The sequence below is a fragment of the Lytechinus pictus genome, chromosome 5, assembly GCF_037042905.1.
Source record: "Lytechinus pictus isolate F3 Inbred chromosome 5, Lp3.0, whole genome shotgun sequence".
NCBI lineage: Eukaryota > Metazoa > Echinodermata > Echinoidea > Temnopleuroida > Toxopneustidae > Lytechinus > Lytechinus pictus.
Window position 1 is genome coordinate 19,019,551 of NC_087249.1, and position 22,229 is coordinate 19,041,779.

General features: G+C 34.1%; 1 protein-coding gene across 1 annotated transcript in view; it reads right to left on the minus strand.

Moving 5' to 3' along the window:
- The window catches only part of LOC129262318 (ras GTPase-activating protein 1-like), a 35,781-nt gene extending 14,536 nt beyond the window's left edge, over positions 1 to 21,245 (minus strand). Inside the window, exons 1-13 of the mRNA XM_054900421.2 lie at positions 20,949 to 21,245; positions 14,910 to 15,059; positions 14,503 to 14,647; positions 13,796 to 13,869; positions 6,703 to 6,820; positions 5,878 to 5,909; positions 5,194 to 5,246; positions 4,095 to 4,242; positions 3,349 to 3,427; positions 2,427 to 2,574; positions 1,663 to 1,745; positions 878 to 1,036; positions 291 to 538 (exon numbers count right to left, since the gene is read on the minus strand). Of these exons, the coding sequence (XP_054756396.2) occupies positions 291 to 538; positions 878 to 1,036; positions 1,663 to 1,745; positions 2,427 to 2,574; positions 3,349 to 3,427; positions 4,095 to 4,242; positions 5,194 to 5,246; positions 5,878 to 5,909; positions 6,703 to 6,820; positions 13,796 to 13,869; positions 14,503 to 14,647; positions 14,910 to 15,059; positions 20,949 to 21,148 (1,637 nt within the window). The 5' untranslated portion in view covers positions 21,149 to 21,245. The remainder of the gene's footprint in view (positions 1 to 290; positions 539 to 877; positions 1,037 to 1,662; positions 1,746 to 2,426; positions 2,575 to 3,348; positions 3,428 to 4,094; positions 4,243 to 5,193; positions 5,247 to 5,877; positions 5,910 to 6,702; positions 6,821 to 13,795; positions 13,870 to 14,502; positions 14,648 to 14,909; positions 15,060 to 20,948) is intronic.
- Between the last annotated feature and the right edge of the window lie 984 nt (positions 21,246 to 22,229).

Genomic DNA, 22,229 nt, shown 5'->3' on the forward strand with positions numbered 1-22,229 from the left:
CACTGTTTTGTGAAAAATAAGCGAAACTTTAAAATGCCATTACTTTCTTATTTTACATCCGATTTTGATGAAATTTTCGGTGTTATGCTAGTTTGATTTTTCTCTATTTATTCAAATCAACATTTTGCTGGGGTGGACTTGACCTTTAACTTTGCCATTATTGTAACTTCCATCATGGTGACAGTGCTCTGCAGCCAAACACAATCAAGGACTCCATAGAAGTTACAATAATGGCACATTCCAGTCTTACCAAAACGGCATCCCTAGTAAGTTGCACAAAGTGAACTTACTCAAACAAGAACTCCTCATCCCACACAGGGTTAGGAGCCTGTTGGACGGGTGTCCTGGCCACCTTGACCTCGTTGAGTGACACCACGCAGTAAGCATGCGGTATCTGCTTGCTGGAGATGTTGTGCGCTTCCAGGATTCGCAGACGAAGCGATTTGAGTTGTTTGATGCGCCGTTTGCGACTCCCTCGTTGGGACTGGGTTGTCCACCCGGCCTTGCTGCAGCACGAACGTAACACTTGGACCCATTCCTGATGAAGAAAAATGATAGTTCTTACCCTCATTACACAAAGACTTGCTATCAATTGTAGATTTCGGAGGATTGCCATCGGTTAATAATGGGGATGTTGAGAAATATGGGAGTGTAACCACAAATTTGATTGGTTATCTCAAATTTTCCTGATGCAAGTACATAAATTTACCTTGTTACACAAAGATTTGTAATTGATTGCAAATTTCAAACATTGATTATGAACAGTTGACAATGGGGATGATGGGTTGCAACTTTTCCTGATGTAGAATCCTTGTTGACGCTGCTCTTCTCATAACAAATCTAATAGAGATGAATTGAATTGAAATATTGTTCCCACCTTTTCGAGTTCATGCGACTCTGCGTTGAGGTAAAAGACCTGAAGATCATTGAGTGCCCTCACGACGATCTGGAAACAGTTGGGTCTGGCAAACAGACTCTCATGGACAGCATAGACGGAAGCATAACCCAGATCAATCAGCCCCCTCGGTTTGGTACGCTGTTAAAACAAAATAAAACATGATAACCTGTTACCTAAAATCACTTCCTGAGGTAGTTTGCTCATTGCAATTTTCAAGCGTTTAATGGCTTGGCAAAAAAGATATTCACAAGATCGTGGCATAGTATTTGTCAATACAACACCTATTATTAGATTTAAAGGTAAAAATAGTAATTGCAGAAACAATTATTTTATGAGAAAGCTTTTAAAATCAAGACTTATTACCACCATATTGTAATAGAACTAGATCTGCTACATTGAAATCAACTCATCTTTGTGAAGTCATGAAATCTTAGCTCAAAACCATTAATTCTAATGACAACCAACACAAAAAGGCATATGTGGGACAGTGTATTAATATTGCTTGGAAAAATACCCGATAATTTATGGAATTCCATGCTTATTTTGTTTATTTCTTAGCAATTACAAAGTTTTTGCAAAGCCAATTGGCACATATTTTTTATTCATACATACAAACACTTGGTTGTTAATTTTATTGGATTCTTTTCAAACTCATTTTGAGATCATTACAAAAAATGTTATTCATCTTTATAGGAATACTTTGAAATTCATTATTAAAAACAAGTGAAACCATACAATTTGAGAATTATTAAAATCATACATACCGCATCATTGTCGAAGTAATACAAATGTTGCTCTGTCGAGTTGAGTAAGAAGAAGTAGGTTTTCCACTTCTTGTGTTTTTGACCTGATGAAAACAAAGTGATTGATTAAACAAGACTATCGATAATATTTAGTAATTCAAATTAAAATGGTTTTCATCGCACATAAGACCTTGTAACAAATAAAGTTGTATGAAATCCGTAACAACCAAGAACAAAATTAAAGAAATTTCTATTTCCATTTGATGAAGTAATCGCAATGTGAAAAAAATAAAATTTGAAGTGAACATTCACAATTCTGATTTTGTAATTTTCATCATATTGCCAATGTAATGTGTGTAACGATTTATAATAGCTAAAGTTATTCAGGAGCGGCCCTACATACTCCACTGAAAATGACAATTTTTTTCCCCCAGTATATTTTTCTCCATCTAATCATATTCTATGTAATTGCTAGCATTCAGAATAAAGATGAAACTGCAAAGGTGTCTCCTAAATGAGAGTATGTATAGTTCATTTATTTATTTATTTAGTTTTATTCATTTATTTATTCAAATCAGTCTATAACAGTCAGGGTACAATTAGCTGCTGATGATCTGAATTGCATAGCTTTTTACATAAAAATAAATTCAATACGCAATTAAAAAAACCCTCAAAATTCACACAAAGTTTACATCTTAAGAAAATAATAGAAATGTTGTAAATCAGGGTAGAGATTCCTGTGATTAATCATGACCTTAAAACTTAAAAATTTAAAAGTTTCTTACTTTTCTTGCTGAGATGTCCCTGTTTTATGATAGAGTCTGCCATTCCTGTCATGATGTGAAGCCCCATTCCGCTGCTTCTTCTCCTCCGTAGCTCTTCATAATCCATCGGTGACGAGTCCTCCGTGCTTGTCGTCTGGTTCTTGAACTTCTGGTAATAGAAACATTTAACAGGGCATATAAAAATGGGTTAGAGAATAGGAATTGGGGAAAAATTATTTGGTGAAAGGAGAATTGATTTGGCTTTGTTTCTACATCATAATAAAAGTTGTAAAGTTCTTCAAAGTGAAGTAAGAATTGAAAATAATGGAAGTCTGAGGATAAAAATGTTGATTGTTTTATGAACTTACGAAGTATACAAATGGACCTCAAAACAATCTCTGATCTGATAAAAAGCCAATTTCAGGTGTTGCAGGTTTAAGCTCTGCTCTTTCCAAACGTATATTGCACAGAATTCCATGTAAGTGTAACTAGAGTACCATTATCACGCATTTCATTTCCATTGATATTTTGAAGAGTAATCCATATCATATTTGACTAATAATATTTGTTTTGCATGCATTTAAGGTACACACTCTGTCACCACACACTGGTCTGACTGGCTTCCTATGGGGGCTGGTGCCCCTTTTTGCTAGAGCTCCTGTGAGTACTGAGTTGACCGGGCTTGAATTTAACCGGTGAACGGAGCAGCAAGCACAAAGTCATCAGGCCCAACCAGGATGTAGCTGGGAATTTCAGTGGTGATGATGCAGGACTGTACTTGTTTATATGTACAGAATATTTGTATCCAAAGGAACTGTTGCTGCGCTAGCGCCATGAGCATCTCTGGACGGTATGTGCGCTCAATAAGATATTATTATTATAAAATTTTCCTTTGTATTGTATTATATTTGATGCCATTGATGTGGAAACACAATGGATGTACCTTCGGTGCAGTAGGGTCCAATAATCGGAAGCCATCGATTATCTCTTCTTTCTTGTAATGGTCCACAATAGCATCCAGACTGCAAGGAAGAATAAATAAAGAGAAATATCAAGGTGTGTTAATGTCAAACATCTAAAACTCATGTACTCATTGGTTAGTTGTCTATCTTCTTTTTATATATAATTTTTTTATATATAGGCCTGGTGATTACGATTTTCGTAGAAATCTTTTTCCTATATAGGACTCAATGGAATGGAAGAATATTAATTTCATCAGTTATTTCACATTCATTCAACAGGGTAGCCCAATCAGCAATTAAAATACTGTTATACTACGAGCCCCTGCATAATAGACATGAATATACATCAGAACATTATTATAGTGAATTTCAACAGGTATCATTGATAATTCATCTGAACTTTGCATCGTCTAGCTACATACAAGATACTGTACAAGATACTTACCAATTTTAGTCGGTGTTTCCTTTTAGGTATTTTACTCAAAATAAACATGACATTTTCATGTATCAACCAAATTAATGTTCCACACTAATTAAATCCAAATGTCTGGCTACAAACAAGATACTGTAAACAAGCATTTTTATTTAGATCTTACCAATAGTAAAATCGGTGTTAGATCCTTTTAGGAGTTTCACTAACAATAAATGACATTTTCATGTACATGTATGATCTACCAAATTAATGTTCCACAGTAATTCTAATCTAAATAGATCTCCTACTACCAACCTGTTGTACATTCTGCCTCCCATGATGTACTGACGTTGCTGTTTCTGGATTCGGAACCTCTGAATTGCCTGTGGTCCGCGGAAGGAAAGAGAGTAATCACCCGGGTTCTTGTCGCTGTTTCTTATCAAGAAACTTCCAATGTCACCGTCTATCAAAATAAAAACATGCATACGTTTTATCAAGGTATAGTTAAATGGAGCATTCTTGGAAAAGCCATGGTGTAGTGGTTCAGTCAACTGACTCTTAGTCTAAGGGTTGAGGTTTAAAATTTGATCCGGCACTGTTAAATGCCCTTTGATGACAAGGCACTTATCCACCTTTGTCACTCCCCACCCAGGTGTTGAGTGGGTACCAAATAGGATGCGAATGTCAATGCGCTTAGATTGGCATGTGTGCACTGGTAAAAACATTGGCTGGCTACATGTAGGTTGCTTTAGGGGGTGGATATGGTGCACTTTATGTGTGGAACAGTGAGGATCTAATGACCAGGGTAACAATACAGTGTAATTACATATGAAACACATAGAAATGCAAGTATTAAACACTTCTGCCACAATCATTAATTTCGATGTTTGAAGTCAAATTTGGTATTTGAATTGTGTATGCTATAGTGTTCTAATGTTCTATTGTGGAATCCTATACAGCTCATCACAAAACTGTTAATCATATCAAGTATGAATGTTCACTTTTGCCTACAAATAGAGATATCGTCAATCTGCTTGTTTCATAATACATGTGCCAAAGTTGTGCCCTTATTGTGACATCACTTCTCTGTGTTAATCCCCAGTACCCTTTTCAACAACAGTGTATTCAACACCATGCATAAATCACAGCTCTTCTCTTTCATTGCCAAAAAGTTTGACATGATTGACTTCTCACTATTTTAACACAGATAGATTCAACTATGGATTGAGTTAAACCAGACTTCAGGGGCCTGTTTCATGAAGAGTTACAACTGTTGTAACTTTGCCATTATGGCAACTACCATGGAAACAGGGCTCAGCAGCCAATCAAAATCAAGGTTGCCAGGGTAGTTGCCATAATGGCAAAGTTACAACAGTTTACCTCTTTATGAAACGGGCCCCAGAACTATACAAACCTTTCCATAGGATCTCTGCCGCCTCTTCTTTAGACACATTGCCATGAAACCATCTATAGAAAAGAAATGTAATAGGATTAATAATGATAACAATTCATTATAGAAAATACCTGTATATAAAAACTCTGATCAAGGTGTGCAATAAAAAGTAAAATTAATGTAATTTACATGCACATACCAATTGACTCATTACACAATGAACAGTAATTACAGTGAAAGGCCAATTTTAATTGGTAATGTGAGAACGTTTAATTAGAGAAAGTTTCAGAGCCTGGGCAGCATCCACTGTGATTTGTGCATGTGATCCTCAGAAGTTCTGCACGCAGTAATTGGGCGAGGGTACCGCACAGTTATCGAGCTTTATCCTTGGCTGGATTAAGTTGCAATTTCGTTGTCTTCAAGGTCTGTCTTTGAATGCATCAGACATACAATTATTGTTTGTTTATTTCATGTATTTGTGTTATTGATATTTTCATTATAAAATAACCACTTGCCCAAACGGGCAAGTGACTCTGGGAAATGCTTGCCTGCCTGCCCGGGGATGTTTGCTTGCCCTAGGCAACTGAGCAATGCCACATATATTGTTAATCATAGATTTATTATATCAAAGGTATCTATAGTATTCTATGCTACATGATTCGATAACTTATACTACCAGTTTGAAAACAGAATACATGTACTTACACTTTTCCCTCATTAGGATCGATTTCGCCTTCCTGAAATAAACCATAAAGGGAACAAACCTATGTAATCTCTTGCTTATAATTTCCAAGAATTGTGATACTGAATTCTTTTCTAGGGGATACCATGTACATTCACTGTATCATCTGGTATCTACAGCAGTCAAACACTTTTTTTGGGGGGGGGGTGTGGGAGCATTATTATTCTTTCCTCTGCTGGATTTTACGGAAGGCAGTTAATAAAAATCCTCCAACTCCAAAATACAATTGTAAATTTATGCAAAAACTGTGTGTGTTACCCTTTCAACAATGTAAAGTTACAAAAAGGAAATTCAATTGTATAAGAAGAATTATCATTCTAAAGCTCTGACTTCTAGGAATGTTCTGTACATTTATAGTGGTGAGTAGGGAGACCATACACACAATATTTGATAATATTTGATTTTAAAATTACATGTAGGTTCATTTTTGTATTTAAAAAAAATCCCATATAAATAGATTTTGCAATCAATATTGACAGGTCAATGGCCTTTCCGACTTCCTACATCCGCTACATTTTCTTTTCATTTCTTTTACATTTCTACGATATTGTTATTGGAATTCTTGTGCCCTTTTTGCTGTTGTACCATATCATCCTTGTATATATGTTAACTTTGAATATTTTCAAAGGATGTCAAATAAATCAATTGAATTGAAACAAATATCATCTTCTCAATACATGTACATGTACAGGGGGAAAATAAGATCATTATAGCATTTCGGATGTCCTAATAGTGACCTTGAAAAGCTAAATCACAATAATGGATAAAGAAGAGATAAAACTACTTACCACAAATTTAACAAGGTCTTGAACAATGATGCCGCTTTCTCCCGTCCTCTGTGATGTAACCCACAACCAACCCCCACCCAGCTCATTGTGGACGACAAATACCTCTCCTGCACTGAAACTGAATGAGAAATAAAGAAAGAAAAGAGCCAAATAGATGAAAATTAGTATAAATTTGGATCCTGGAATATTCTTGAGGGCGTCTTGTCTTTACGCACATACGATTTTTGTGAGGTTATCCTATCAGCTACAAATATGCAAAAGTACTAGACTAGACATACAGTATAGTAGAGTACGGTACATTTCTGATTTTCATTTGGGCAGAGGTCATCTCTCCTGCTCGGAAACTGAAGAGAAGTGCAGAGAACAATAAATGTGGAGTTCAAAGAAAACTGTTCATTTGTTCTTGACCAATGTATAAGTCGAATGTTAAAAAATACACTACTAAAAAAAAACCTGGTGGTTGTGAGAAAAGGGGATATTTTCTACCAAGGGGATATTTTCTACCAAGCAAATCTACTGGTGTCGGAATTTGTGGAAGTTTAATGTTTTTTTAAAAACAGAATCTGTATGTTTTACGATATGAAAACAAGGGCAAAGAGTAAGTTACATCTTGTTTGTTAACGCTAAAAATAATATTAAAAAAACTAACCATAAAAAAGGAAGGCCTAGTCTGCAGGCATAGACTCTTGCTATTTGTATAGAGCATAATGCAGAGTCTAAAATAGGAGACTAGACTCCCTCCAGTACTGTGGCTGCTCTACAGTGTAGGTTTATATTCTGAAGTCGGGTTTAAATTACACTCTGGTTAAATAAACTGTGGATGGCCAATTGTTACATAAATTAAGTTCAATATATCAGATAATTTGACTCTAAAACCACCCTACTGTCTGGGATACATTAATAAAATTGTCTTCACCATTAAAGAATTAGGGAAGATCATGGTAAATATAAGAAACATGCAATGAATTTTACATTTTTGGCTTCCCATAATTTTAGCACAAAGTTAGACCATGGTCTATCCAACTTCAGAATACAGGCTAGAGGGATTGGATTGGAGTTTAGTCTCTGACCTAGACATGGTATCATTTGTTATATTAAGTTTGAGTCTGTGCTTGCAGACTATAAAAAGGTGTGAATGAAATCCTGTAACGGCCCCACAGAAACGTTAGCGCTATTAAACAAAAAGAGAGTCCCTGTTACAAAGTTCTGGTAACGTTGCAGCGATGCCTAATGTCACAACGCATTATTTACATCTTGGATCAAAGTATGACATCACAATCTGAAAGATGTGACTGGGCCAACTGATGGTGCTCTTTTAGCACCAATACCATGTTTCTGTGTGGCCGGTACTGAGCATAATTTAACAAAGAATTTCTTTAGGTCTTGAACCTTGTTACACTGTAGGCTACATGTACATGTACATGTGCATGTACATGTATGTCATCAAGTTTCCCCAGGTATTTAGAAATAAAAAGGTCTATTCAATAGCCACCAGGAAATACACATGCAATTTTTGACAACGATTTCTTTTTATAAGAACGGACATGGAGTCGTCAGAAAGTGGAGTGAGAAAAATGCTACCTAAACCTAGTTGCATCACTCATATCAATTGCGCTGTCACAAATGGAGGGGCGGGGGGGGGGGGGGGTGTCAGGCTACTACATGTGCATGTACAGAAAGGGAAAATCCATGATTGATCAGGAAATGGTTTATAGTCCTGTCCAAACAATTATGCCAATTTTGCTTGTACCCACATGTTTTACACAAGCATTTCGTACACCATAAACATCATCAAGCAGAAGAATAAAGATAGTCTACCCAGGCATGAGTCTACCGGCTAAGAATTGCATTTATGTACTGTACTTGTACACCTACCTACATTTATGTGTGGAAAAGTCACATGGCAAACAAATTTTAACATTTGAAGAACCTTAACACAGCTATCTACATGTAACTAGGACAATTCTCCCGTAAATTCATAGCTTTTGCATTAAATATATACAGTAGTTTTAAAGAGCATTTATCAATTACAAAAGAGTCTCAATTAATTGCTATTAAGGCCGGGAGTTCCATATGGCAAAATATTATTTACAATAAAATGATAATGAATAGAGATCTGGAAAAATATACACTGTACACGAAACCCACAAGATATTCCTAAAATACACCCCCCCCCCCCAGCATACATGTTACATTAAAAATTTGTTTTGAAAATGGATTGTACAGTTTATTCCCTAAATTCAAATGTTAACATGTAGTATTAAACTGTGGTTAAAAAATAAAAAATAAAATAACTAATAAGAAAATTTTAGTGAATTTTACTATGCATTTTAATAATACACGTGTACATTTGATATTTAAATGTAAACTTGTGGAAGTAAAACATTCTCATGTTGTCATGTAGGCTACATGTACCTGTATATATATTTTTTTCAGGTTGATGAGCACAAATTACACTGTATGGCATTTCAGCATGAACGTCATCATAAAGAATATCACTTCAAATACTACTACAGTGTGTATACTTTATATGAAAAACAATATTTCCCTGGGAATTCACTGTGTTGAATACCGATAGAAGGCACCACACAACGCATCAACACTAATTCCGACAAATTTCACTGCATTTGAACACAATTTGCCCAAATAAACATGACTGGTGCCAGCTGACACACACACACACACACATCTCAGAAGCATTGATGTACGCACAATGACGAGATCTAGACCAAAATAGATCTATAAATCCAATATTCAGGTTCATATCTTAAAGTGCTTGGAATGGCTTTAGAAAGGTCATGCCATAAACATAAATTCTCTACGCATTGTACCATGGATCCTAGTAGGATCCAATGATTGTACTGTATGTATTTGTTTTGCCGACATGTATTTCCATGTGCGTGGGAGGAAAACGTGGGTGTTTTATAGATCTCTCTGTTACAACTTTATCAAGAACAGACCTGGGATTGAACAGGAAAGAAAGATCTATACTCAAACTAGACATAAAATTATCTCTCTTCACAGTACAGCATAAAAAGAGTAGTGTTCAAACTACAGTGTATGTTCACGTAGGCCCAATCATTGGGTCTATAAATTAAAGAGAAAAAAAACAGTGTGAAATTGCAGAAAAAGTAAATATGCAAAATGTCACTACATGGCAGGAAGAGGGATTCATTTCAATATCAGAAAAAATGATAAAAAGTGTTTTCTTTTTTTATTAAAAAGATGTGATATGAATTTTTGCTTTGTAAGAGACTGAAGAGCATTTGTAATGCCATATTTTTTTTTTGATGGGGCACTACTGTATAAACTGAAGATCATCACTGTCGAATTAAAATTTCAGTTTTCCACCAAATATCCATCGTCTAAAAATGATAGTCACTACATTTTTGAAAATTTGAATGCTTTTTAGCAGTCCAATGTACAAACAAAAATTTCAAATTCTTAACCAAAGTAACATGAAAATTATTTTTAATGTTGCCAATTCTTTTCTGTAACATATACATTTTTTTTTCCTCCATCAAATTGGTTGTTAAATGAATGTGGTCAGGATTATAAAATATAGGATTATTAAATTACAAAAACATGCAGTTTAATTATTTATTGACCATGCCTCATTTCTTGCCCATACATCACCTGTATTTTCTTCACCCAAAATAATGCGATTCAATGATTTGCATGTGTATCAGATTGGAATTTTTATGTATTTAATACTGTACATGTATGTCATAAAAAATTTCCCCCTGACTCATAATACTTACTGTGATTTAATTGTGAATAAACATAGTACTAGAAGTGCTTCTGAATTTCATCCTCCTCTCATACGTACCATACATGTTTATGTAAAAAATCTGTCATTTATCAAGGACCAGTCATTTGGAAGTCTCTGCCATCTACACTTATCAGGAGGTTCAATCGTTTTTAATAATGTATCAAGAAAAGATCCAGAGAAATCATTCTTGCCAATTATCATGTACTGTGAGTTAATTTTCTTTAATTTGTTTCATTTAACTCTTGCCCCCCCCCCCTTTGTTTTGTTGTATTATTCAAGTATATTGTATAAGGTACTTATATAACATTTCATGATATATTGTAAGGTCGGCCGTTTTAAGGGTCTTTTCCTTTCTGGCTGCTTCCTGCCAAGCATCATTTTATATTGATGTAAATACTGTATTTTTTGTATGTTTATCATGTTATTGTATTTTTAATGCTTTGGTTAAATAACTGAATTGAATATTCCACCTAAAAAAAATACAAATATTAAAAAGGACAGGTCTACAGTGTCACGAACATGTTCAGTATGTTCCTTTTTTTTAATTCATCCATGCATAATGTAAAAAAAAGGCAAGTACTCTGAACATGGAGATCTATGCATTCTACTGATGAAGTTTTCAGCATGACTCAGACCAAAATACATGACTGTGTATGAACGCACACATAATGAAAGGGGGTTTCTGATGAGAAACAATCTGACTGATATTACTTGGAATTGGGTTTTCTGTTCTGCAACATTCATCTCTTATAGACTAAGCAGACAATGCCTTCCACGAACAAACATTTGCAATTTTTGCATCATGATTTCTCAACATGCTCAACTATTAAAGGTCAAGCCTTCCCCCAAAGATTGTTGATTTGAATCAATAGAGAAAAATCAAGCAAGCGTAATGCTGAAAACTTCATCAAAATCGGATGTAAAATAAGAAAGTTATGACATTTTAAACTTTCGCTTTATACATGTATTTTCATTTATAATACGGTTAAATATGCAGTACTCAGTATATATGCAAATGAGAGTCGATGATGTCCCTCACTCACTATTTCTTTTGCTCTTTATTGTTTGAATTATACCATATTTCAATTTTTTACAGATTTAACAATAAGGACGAACTTAACTAAACAATAATCTGTTAAAATAATGGTAATACCACATGTTCATGGAGGAATAGAATTTTGTTTCACATGACAATGACGAGAAAATTAGAATATTTCAGATTTCATAATAAAATACAAAAGAAATTTTGAGTGGGTGACATCATCAGTCTGCTCATTTGCATACTGACCAGCATGCGCATATATATGTAACTGTTTTGTAAAATTAAGAGAAACTTTAACTGTCATAACTTTCTTAGTTACATCCGATTCTGATGAAATTTTCAGTGTTTTGCTCTTTGGATTTTTTTCCTTTTATTCAAATCAACCTTTTTTATGGGGTGGACTTGTCCTTTATTACAATTGTGGTGTAGCATTTCATTCTGCAACCCCCACCTTGTAGTCTCCCCTAAAGTTTTACTGTTTATTTTTTAATTACTTTGTGTTTTATTAAATGTGTTTAATATTGCTTAATACTGAACTTATTTCATTATCTATATGACATACAGCTTGGTGAAAAAAGGGAATCAGCATTTATTTACAAACTTTGCTTTCTGCTTGTTTCCCTTTATTCCTTATTATTCCTTATTATGAGTTTTATTGATTATGGAATTTTATATTGTATAACATTATATGTATATATTTTTTTTAAGATTTGGGAAATAATATCATTTTGAATTGAACTAAACTTGAATATTTAATGAATACATGTACATGTAGTCTCTATTACACATTGTAGCTCTGATAAATTTTCCTACAACAGTGTACATTCACAAGGAAATTACAAATCAGCATTCATTCACAAATACTATCTACATGTAGATAGTTTTCAAACAATCATATATGAATTAACAATGGTGAAAGATTGATTATTAGGCCACAATGTACTGTAATTGGTCTATCAGTGCCCATCCAAGGATGCTGGTCATTCTCATTATTTTCTGCAAACCAGTAGGATCAATGAAATACAGAGATACATCACAATGTCAAAGATTTCGGACACTGAATTTCTTTACTTCATTGCTCTGACGGTCTTTGTCAAATGGTCCAAAGCGGCTTTAAAAAAATTGCTATATGCCTACTACATCTAATATCAAATTAAAAAAAAAGTTTTGAAAGACTTTTTTTTCTTGCTCAGTCAAAACAAGTTGCCTCTATTGCTTTAAAAGACCGGACTAAAACATCGGCGCCAGCATATATGTAAAAACTAGTGAGCGATATTTGGTAATAGTAGAAGTAAGGCTTAAATAAAAATACTAAAGATTAAAATTCAATGAGAAAAATATTGAAAATTTCATCAAAATAAAAATAATTATTAAACATTCAATTTTAAAAATTGGCAATTTTTTGTGAATTCAACAGTTATATGCAAATTATGCATATCGTCTTGGATCAAGTGGACTGATCATGTTGTGTCCGGTGTCCCCACTCTTTTACAAGCATGTAAGCCTTCTCAAGTGCTTGTATAGTAAAGTTTTAGCAATGACTAAATTAATATACAATATACACAGTCAGAAGTCAATCTTATGTTTACATTCTTGGATGACAAAATTTTAATAAAAGTGGGGAGATGACACCATCAGCTTATTCATTGCATATTCATGAAGATTTGCCTAGAACTGTTCCATCAATTGATTTAATAATGCAAAAGGTTCAATGGTCATGAGTTTGTTATTCCTCATCCAACTTTGAAGAAATTTCCAGTGTTTCATTCGTCTGATTTTACTCTATGGCCCAAATTCACTAAAGGTGGTTTTGAAAACCATCGGTTGAACGGTTGGTTTTGTAGATTTCCTGAATAAATTATGCTTTAATAATTTGCTGCGTATACATTAACAAATGTCCAATGCTGATGCACACCCTTGTCAGTGCACCAAATTGAAATTTAATATGCAGTAAATAAGAATAATTCACACAGGAAATCTTAATAAACCATGGATTCAACCAATGGTTTTCAAAACCACCTTTGTGAATTGGCCTTTCTGTTCATATCTTATAATTTTCAGCCAGGGGACCGTTTTTATAAAGCTGTTCGTATTGACTTTAAGAACGACTGGTGATCCGCATTTTGCGCTAAACCATGATCGCAAATGAACATTTCGGTGAACACCATTTACCATAAGAAAGGATCACCAGTTAAAGTCATTCCTAACTTAAGAACAGCTTTATGAAACACCAACCTAGAGTACCATTTGAATTCAAGGATAAATCATGGAGATCTTACCTTAGCTCATCTGTATCAGGAACTTTATTGTACGGAAGAAGGGCAACAACAACCGTCTTTTTCTCATCCACTGGCTGTCAAATCAATTAAAAAAAAAAAAAAAATAATAATATTTTTAGATCATGAATGAGCATGAAAAAATTCCTTTCAAATAATCCTTGTAATCTTTTATTCACATGGAGGCATATATTTCATACTGAGTTTGACATTGTGTGTAAAACAAAGGAAAGACTTGAAAACTGACTTAATTCTATCTTTTTTCCTGTATATATTTCTTCTGGAATTAATTTACAAACTTGTTCTGAATGTTTTGTATTGAATTTCAAGGGAAAGGGTTAATGATTTAAATAGCTGTTTATTCAACTAGCATACTACTGTACATGTATGTACTATGGAATTTCATTATCCCAAGGTTAAAACACAAATTCTCCAAAATTCTTTGAGGCATGATGGCCCACGCATTTCGAATAATCTCCGATAAAATAATTTTCACAAGTTTTTATAACCTTTTCAGTATTTTCCATTTTTCTAATTCCTGTTCATATTGCATACCTGGTATATCATTTTTATGCTGAGAAAATACATCGAACTGAACTGAAATAAACTTGATGACTGAAATTACTGTACCACTAAAACATGTATATTCGACTATTGAAATATATAACTTCTTTTACATTCTTATTTCATGGTTGATTTCAACAACATACCTGCGACTCTGGCGGAGGAGAGACAGGGAATTGTAATCTCTCATTTTTAAGTATATTTGATATGTGAGTGTAGTAGCCTATCAACTGAGGAAGAGCTGTGAACTTTCGGCCACCGACGTAGAAATCTCCAAGTAAAGCAGTGATTCTAAAATAGCAGAAAAGCAATCAAACAATAGATTAATCATAATAATGATAAATACTACTATATGTACTATTACTACCACCACCACGAAAAACAACAATAATAATAATCATAACAATAATAATAAAACAATAATAAGACGAAGAATAAGGATAAAAACAAAAATAAACACAAAATAATATGCAATTTACTATAGATACAAAAAACACTTTTATTTTTACAGTACCGATAAAAACAAATTGCAATGTCAAACAAAAATGCTTACTTGAAATGGTTAATCCCTTTTTGTCCTAGGTAGGACAGAACATATGAACCTGGCCTTCGTTCACTCTCTCTGACCAGATAACTTCCAGGTTTCTCCGCTGCATGCAGCCGCATCTCTGCCGACTGTCTATCTAAACATCCATGGTACCATCTAGAAAAAAAAAAACAAGAGTAAAGATTGCATTTAAATAAGAAATCAGAACCATAAAGAAATAAAAATCAATGAAAAGACAGTTCAAGCAATATAAATGGTTCCATGACACTTGCTGCGACAATTGCTCCGCTGTACAGTAGATTATTTAACATCCTATCCTAAACCTACAACCCTAAACCAACTATAAAACCCTATTGCAACCCTAACCCTACTCCTGAATGAAATAAAGCCTGTGTTGCAGGAGTATACAGTTGTAAAAAAAAATCAATTTATGTCCAATGCATACAGTATGGCAATCGTCAAATGGGCTATACACAATGTACATTGAGCTTTACAACTCTCTTTTATACTAGATATTGCCTGAACCAGTCTTACAAAGAGGTGTACTTGCAATTGATCCCACCCTCCCCCCCAAAAAAAGCTCAAATCGTGCTTAAATTTTTAAAATACAAATACATGTACTTTCCATATGCCTTATTGTTAAATTTTGTGTATAACTGTATATAAACAAGAACCATGCATATGGGCCATAATCCATTGTCATATGAACATGAAGAGGATGCAATATGTATGTAAGTTTCTAATTCTAGTTTATTTAAAAAAGTACATGTAAAGCAATGTAGCCAATTTTAAGTTGAAAATAATTTGATTAGATTAAAAGTATACAATAACATTAATCCACAAAACTGCATTTAAATTGCAAAGCTCACAGGAAAATCAACATGGGTATTTTACAAATAGACATACGTTTGTATAAACCTTTATACATGTAATGCCAAGACCAAGACAGTTGTGATTAAATGCACATCTTTTTGACAATGTCCCCTCTTAGAAAGGAAAACAACATTTCACTTCTGCCTTTTATTACTACTCTTGAAAAGAAAATTTCCCCAGGAAATCATTATAAAACAACACCCTTTAAGCAAATACAATGTATATTTCCACAACTTAGTTGGCACATTATCACTTTGTAATGTACAATAAATCACTCAATGCAGATCATGTTATTTGCACTGCTGTCCTTTGCAAAATGTTGGACAATAATTTCCTCAATAAAACAGAATCAAGCACTCAAGTGCCTCCTCCCCTCCCCCCCCCCATATTAGCCTTCCAATACTCCTGCCTTCAGTGGAAAAATACTATGTAAAAAAGAAAAAAAAAGAGATACCCTATGTAAAGTGGATTTATTAATTTACAGTATAGTACACAATATTTTTTTTCAGTTTATACAAGTCGAGACCAGGTTAATTTTTATAAATTGTGTTTTTTATTGTATTCAACAATGATCATGATACAATAGGCCTACATTTACGATATGACATTTCAAACAATATGCAAAATAAGGAAAAGATAAAAGAACAGGATAAAATCTAAAATAAAAACATTTATGGCTCAAAGTAATAGTAAGTCAACAGAGCACTGTCAGGTGTTAGACAATAATTTGAAGAAAAAAAAAACACACACACAAGTTGGGGATGAAGCCAGGATAAACATTAAATATTCAAGTCTAAAGATTCAACATCGCAAATCCAGTCTCCATTTTTCGAAAATGAATGAGGAGCTTTCTTTTTTGCTAGATTATATTTTACCTCTTTTTGTTTCTTGAGAAAAGATTTTAAAAAATATTTCACTATCAAAAAGTTACATTTTCACGTATGCTGAGATTTGCTGTCAAATGTTCTAGACAGTATCTGGGAATAAAAATTGTATTCTGTGACCCCCAAAACTAGCATATATTTCAACTAGCACACTGCACACTGGGTAAAAAGGGAAACCAAGTGTCTGGCTTATTTCTATATCCATTTTATTTTATTTATTTATTTTTTTTTTTTTGGGGGGGGGGCGGATGGAGGATAAGTGGTAAAAATTTGACAATAAACCCAAAATATTAAAATCTCTTTGGTGTACTCAATAGAAAATTATAGCGATAAAATATTACACATTACATGTACAGGCACACACAAGTCTGGCTCAATCTAAGTAAATAACCTTCTCTATTTTGAGTTTGGTTTCCTTTTTTTACCTTTATGAGATTGGTCAAAGGAGTACCCCACCCAAAATGTTTCAATTTAAGAGATAATTTCATATTAAAGGAGAATGAAACCCTTGAAACCAGCTGAATCCATATCAAAGAGAAAAATCAAAGAAACATATTGTTGAAAGTTTGAGGAAGATTGAATGAATAATAAGAAAGTTATGAGCATTCGAATATTGAGATCACTAGTGCCATGTAGATCCTCCCAACGGCAATGCGACCAAGATCTGTGATATCACACACGTACAACTCCCTCATTACTTTAGTACTTATTTCACTTATATTCTCACTTTTATAGAGTCTACCACAAGGTGAGGTGTTCTCTGTATGAGATGACAAGTACAGAGGTTTCACAACATTATATCATTGATGAATCGTTTGTCATATGATTAGAATGAGCAAAAAGAGATGTTTTGGGGTATATTTTCAGTGTCCAAATGGGAGAGTTGTACGTGTGTGACATCACAGATCTTGGTCGCATTGCCAATGGGAGGATCTCCATAGCATTAGTGATCTCGACATTCAAATGCTCATAACTCTTTTATTGCTAGTCCTATTTTACTCAAAGTTTTGTTGATCTTATTCTTTGATTTTTCTGCTTTCACAAAAGCTAACTTGCTCCAAGAGTTTCATTCTCCTTTAAAGATCTGAGGATGAACTAAAATATGAATAACTGTACATGCAGCTTTTCTTCTGAACTTGATTACAACATGTACAAGTATCTTGTTATGAAGTTCATACTCAGTTATCATATACTGTATGCATAGACCAGGGGGGTGTTTCACAAAGATTTAAGTATGACTTAGAGTCGCACTTAAATGTCTAGTTGCGCGTGGTATAAAAGACATGCCAGTATTGGTTAGATCATGCCAAGAGGGCGCGCACTTTGCGTATTGATCAATAAGATTGCGCGTTGCATAGCATGTACGCGTCAGAATTTAAGTGCGACCAATAAAGTCATTCTTAAATCTTTGTGAAACACCCTCCAGATTCATAATCATGTGGAGTAACGGTTACACTTTTTAAAAATGTGACTTACAGTGTATAGAATAATGATGAATTTCCCTGTTGATTTTTTTGTAATTTATTGATGATATGCAGAATTTTCTATTTTGGCACATCATTTCAATTCTTAATTGCCTTAAATCGGTTTACCATTGCACATCCTTAAACTTTATTTGATTTTCGACTTATTAAATGCTGGTTGTACATGTTATCAAAAATGTTTACTAATTTTGTGTTTCCCTATTTCATTTTCCATCATCTTTTTTTTTTATGTAGGCCTATTATAACTACAATCATTTTGCTCACAAGTTTTTTGTTCATTTATCATTTTTTTGTTTGTTTATTGTTTGCTTGTTTATATTGTAAATATTTGTTTAGGCCTACAGGGCCCCAGGCAGGAAAACAGTGCCCAGATTACTGACAGGGCCACCCTGTATATTTGAAATGAATACAGTAAATATGATCAGGGCTCAACACTAACATTTTTTTCTGGAGAGTCCAACTGGGGGTCAAGATAAATTTTGAGTGCCTGGATCAGGAGTTCAGTTTGGGGCGCCCAGAGTAAACTTCCATTTTGAGAGGAAAAGTGCACTGAAAATCATCTTCAAACAACTTGCGATCACAAACACAATCAACCTCATACACAGGGACATCAGGATTTGAACTGTTCAAGTTGTATTGAGAATCTGGATCTGGATGTGTACGATGCAGGGACATACTGATACAGGGCATAAACACATCGGGTGAGATATACATGTATTCATTGAACTATTCAAGAATGGAAGTTGGCCAGAAAGAGTCAATGAATTGGCAAAGGGTCTACAAAATAACAACAGATCTACATGTAACAAGTTTACAATCAATTTTAAAGAACAAGTCCACCCCCCAAAAAAAAAATTGAATAATAGGAGTAAAACAAGCATAACACTGAAAATGTAATCAAAATTGGATGTAAAATAAGAAAATTATTTTTATTAAGTTTCGCTTAATTTCACAAATTAGTTATATGCACACCCTGGTCAGTATGCAGATGAGGGAACTGATAACATCACTCACTCACTATTTATTTTGTATTTTATTATATGAAATATTCTAAATTTCTCCTCATGGTCATGTGAAACAAAGTTCTATTATATTACATGTAGTACTCCCTGAACATGTGGTATTACTATATTTGTTATGGTTCAGTAAAGTTGGTCCTTAATGTCAAATTGGTAAAAATTGAAATACCTGTATGTAGACTGGGGTCTAGCCTCTATGTCTATTGTATAGCCTAGATCTAATTCAAATAAAAAACAAAAGAAATAGATCTAGTGAGTGATGGAAATCATCTAGATCTACTCTCTCATTTGCAAGTCACTGATTTGCGCATTAATACTGTTTTGTGAAAAATAAGCAACACTTTAATGTCATAATTTTTACATCTGATTTTGATGAAATTATCAGATTTAGGGTAGGTCTAGATCTACTAGTAACTGTTCTAGAATACTTGTTTGATTTTTCTCTGATAATGATTCAAAACAACATTTTTCTTGGCTGGACTTGACCATTAAATTTCCTATTTTTAGTAGATCTACAACAAAGACAATGTTAGGCATTAGGCCCTATAGAGAAAGATGATTAATTTGAAATTACTGATGTAACATCTAAATAGTAGATAGATCAGGTTCTAGTATCTAACGTTAGATCTGTAGTGTATCTGGGCAATTCCAAGCAAAAGTGGACATTTTCCAAAAATTTAAATTGGCTCTATTTCAAATCTGGATCAAATTTTTCTATCAAAACTCATATGGGATTTCATTAATACAAAAGGGGAACATAATTAGCCACAATTTTTTTTTCTTACGCATCTCCTTATAGGAGAATCCAAACCATACAAAAAATTATATACATGGGACTACATATATTGTTTTTTACTTAATTTCAATTTAACAGAAAACTATTGCTTGTTTTGTGAAATTTTCTTTCGGATAATCTGAAAGTCATCATTTTACATCATATCAAAAGAAAATTTTGAAATATAAGTTTATTTTACGTTGCCTGTGTGTGAATATTTCAGATGTCACTCCGTAACCAGGTATGGGTTTATGTTTTAAGTTGTAATTAACGAAAAAATACAATTTTTTTTTAATGTAATGCAGCATATTAAAGCTAGAACATAGAATCCAATCAATAACGCAACATTGTGATAGCCATTTAAAGTTCACAGAGTTTGAGCAATATGTTTTCTCCTCAAATATGCATGTCCTAATTTACCTCACTCCGTAACCATGATTATGAATATTCATATCTCATTAATTCAATGAATCAAAGACAAAACAACAACAATTATTATTTTGAAAAGTAGGTTTCAGCAACTACTGTCAGGTACCATTTCTTTGCAAATAGCTATTTAAATATGGGTGATATCTTTGTTTGAATGCTAAAAACTTGCTTCTGAATGTCACTCCGTAAGTCGTAACCGTGGAACTGCCCATCTGGCAAAGCCAAAGTCAGACAAAAATTAATAAAAAGGCTTCATTTTCTTTTTCAAATTCAAAATGTCTGGACACCCCACTCCCATCCTATTTTCTGAAATCGGCATGATGCTGACAACAGTGAGTAAAGGGAGAAATGCCAAAATTACAGGCAAAATGAGCAAACTGCCACACATCATGTGGAATCAACACGAGAAGTGCGAAGAGCATTTCAATCATATGCGACAGTGCAGTGATTATGATGTGCACGGAATGAATTGAAAGTTCATTCCTTTGTGCGTCAGGCAGTGAATGAATGAATTGGACAATCGGGACAACAATAACAAAAATAGCTCTGCGATTTTGTCCTCCCACGCGTTATTTACTCACTCATTTTCTGGGGGAGCGGTCAAGTTGGCATCTACGGTTTCTTCGGGCAATTCCGTGTAAGATTCAAACGGATCAAAGTCATCATGAACGGGCAAATCTTGAAATTCCTCCGAGTTCTGCATGTCGGCTGATGTTCCCAAAAGCCGCTCTCTGACCAGTAAATTTTCAATGGGTGGTGTATTATTGTCGTGTGCTGACATTCTCTCGCACTCTCTCCACCAGCGTTTCCGACATAAGCCATCATTCGCACGAGCCCCGCCTTCCAACTTTAGCTTTGTTCTTGAGCCAATTTGCAATATATTTAATGTAAAAATTTATAATAATATACAAAATAAAACAATTTTTAGCTATTTAATATTATTTAATATTCTTAAAAAAATATTTTAATGTGAAATGAATGGTTATAATATTTTTATTTTTCTACTAAACTGTCATATCAATTTTGCCAAGTGATTGGCAATATTTTCTAGCCCTTTCGTAGGGAATTTCCCTAAAGATAAAACGCGCACAAAGATGACCCTGGTTGGTCACACCCGGGGAGCGTTTCATGAAAGGACTTGTCGGACGTTTTATCCGACAAGTCCCATTTTATCCGACAGTTACCATAGGAACAGTGCCTTTCAGCCAATCAACATGCAGGGAAAGATGTCAGATCTGACAACTTGTCGGATGAAAATGTTGATGAAACACTCCCCCGGTCCTCCTAAAATATTCAACTTTTGAGACCCGAATTTCACAGTTCGTTTTTTTTTTCCAAATCAGTCGTATGCCTTTTATCAATCCCTCCCCCGATTTTAGTACATTTTCCCCTCCGAATTAATTCCATTTTTTTTCTAGAGGTCTATATAGTGTAAAACATTAAGAATGTGGTCTGAAAATCCACTCTCGAAGAAAGGAATCGTGATGATCAGGCGTGGATCCAGGGGGGGGGGCACAGGGGCACGTGGCCCTCCCCCTTTTTGAGAAGCAAAATTAAAATTTTGTAATGTAAAAATGCCATTAAAATATAGGTGAAGACCCTTTTTTCTGCTTGTCATTTTTTTTCGGGTACGAAATATCCTTAATCTGTGGTTGAAACCCTTTTTTTTGCTTGTCAAAATTCCCCCCCCCCCATTTTGGAAAATCCTGGATCCGCCCCTGGTGATGATGATGATGATGATGATAACGACGACAACCCACGATGATGATGATAATGATTAATGCATGATGAGGACGATGATGATAATGATACCAATCATGGGCGGTGATCAGGGGTAGGACATGTATCCCCTCAATTTCTTA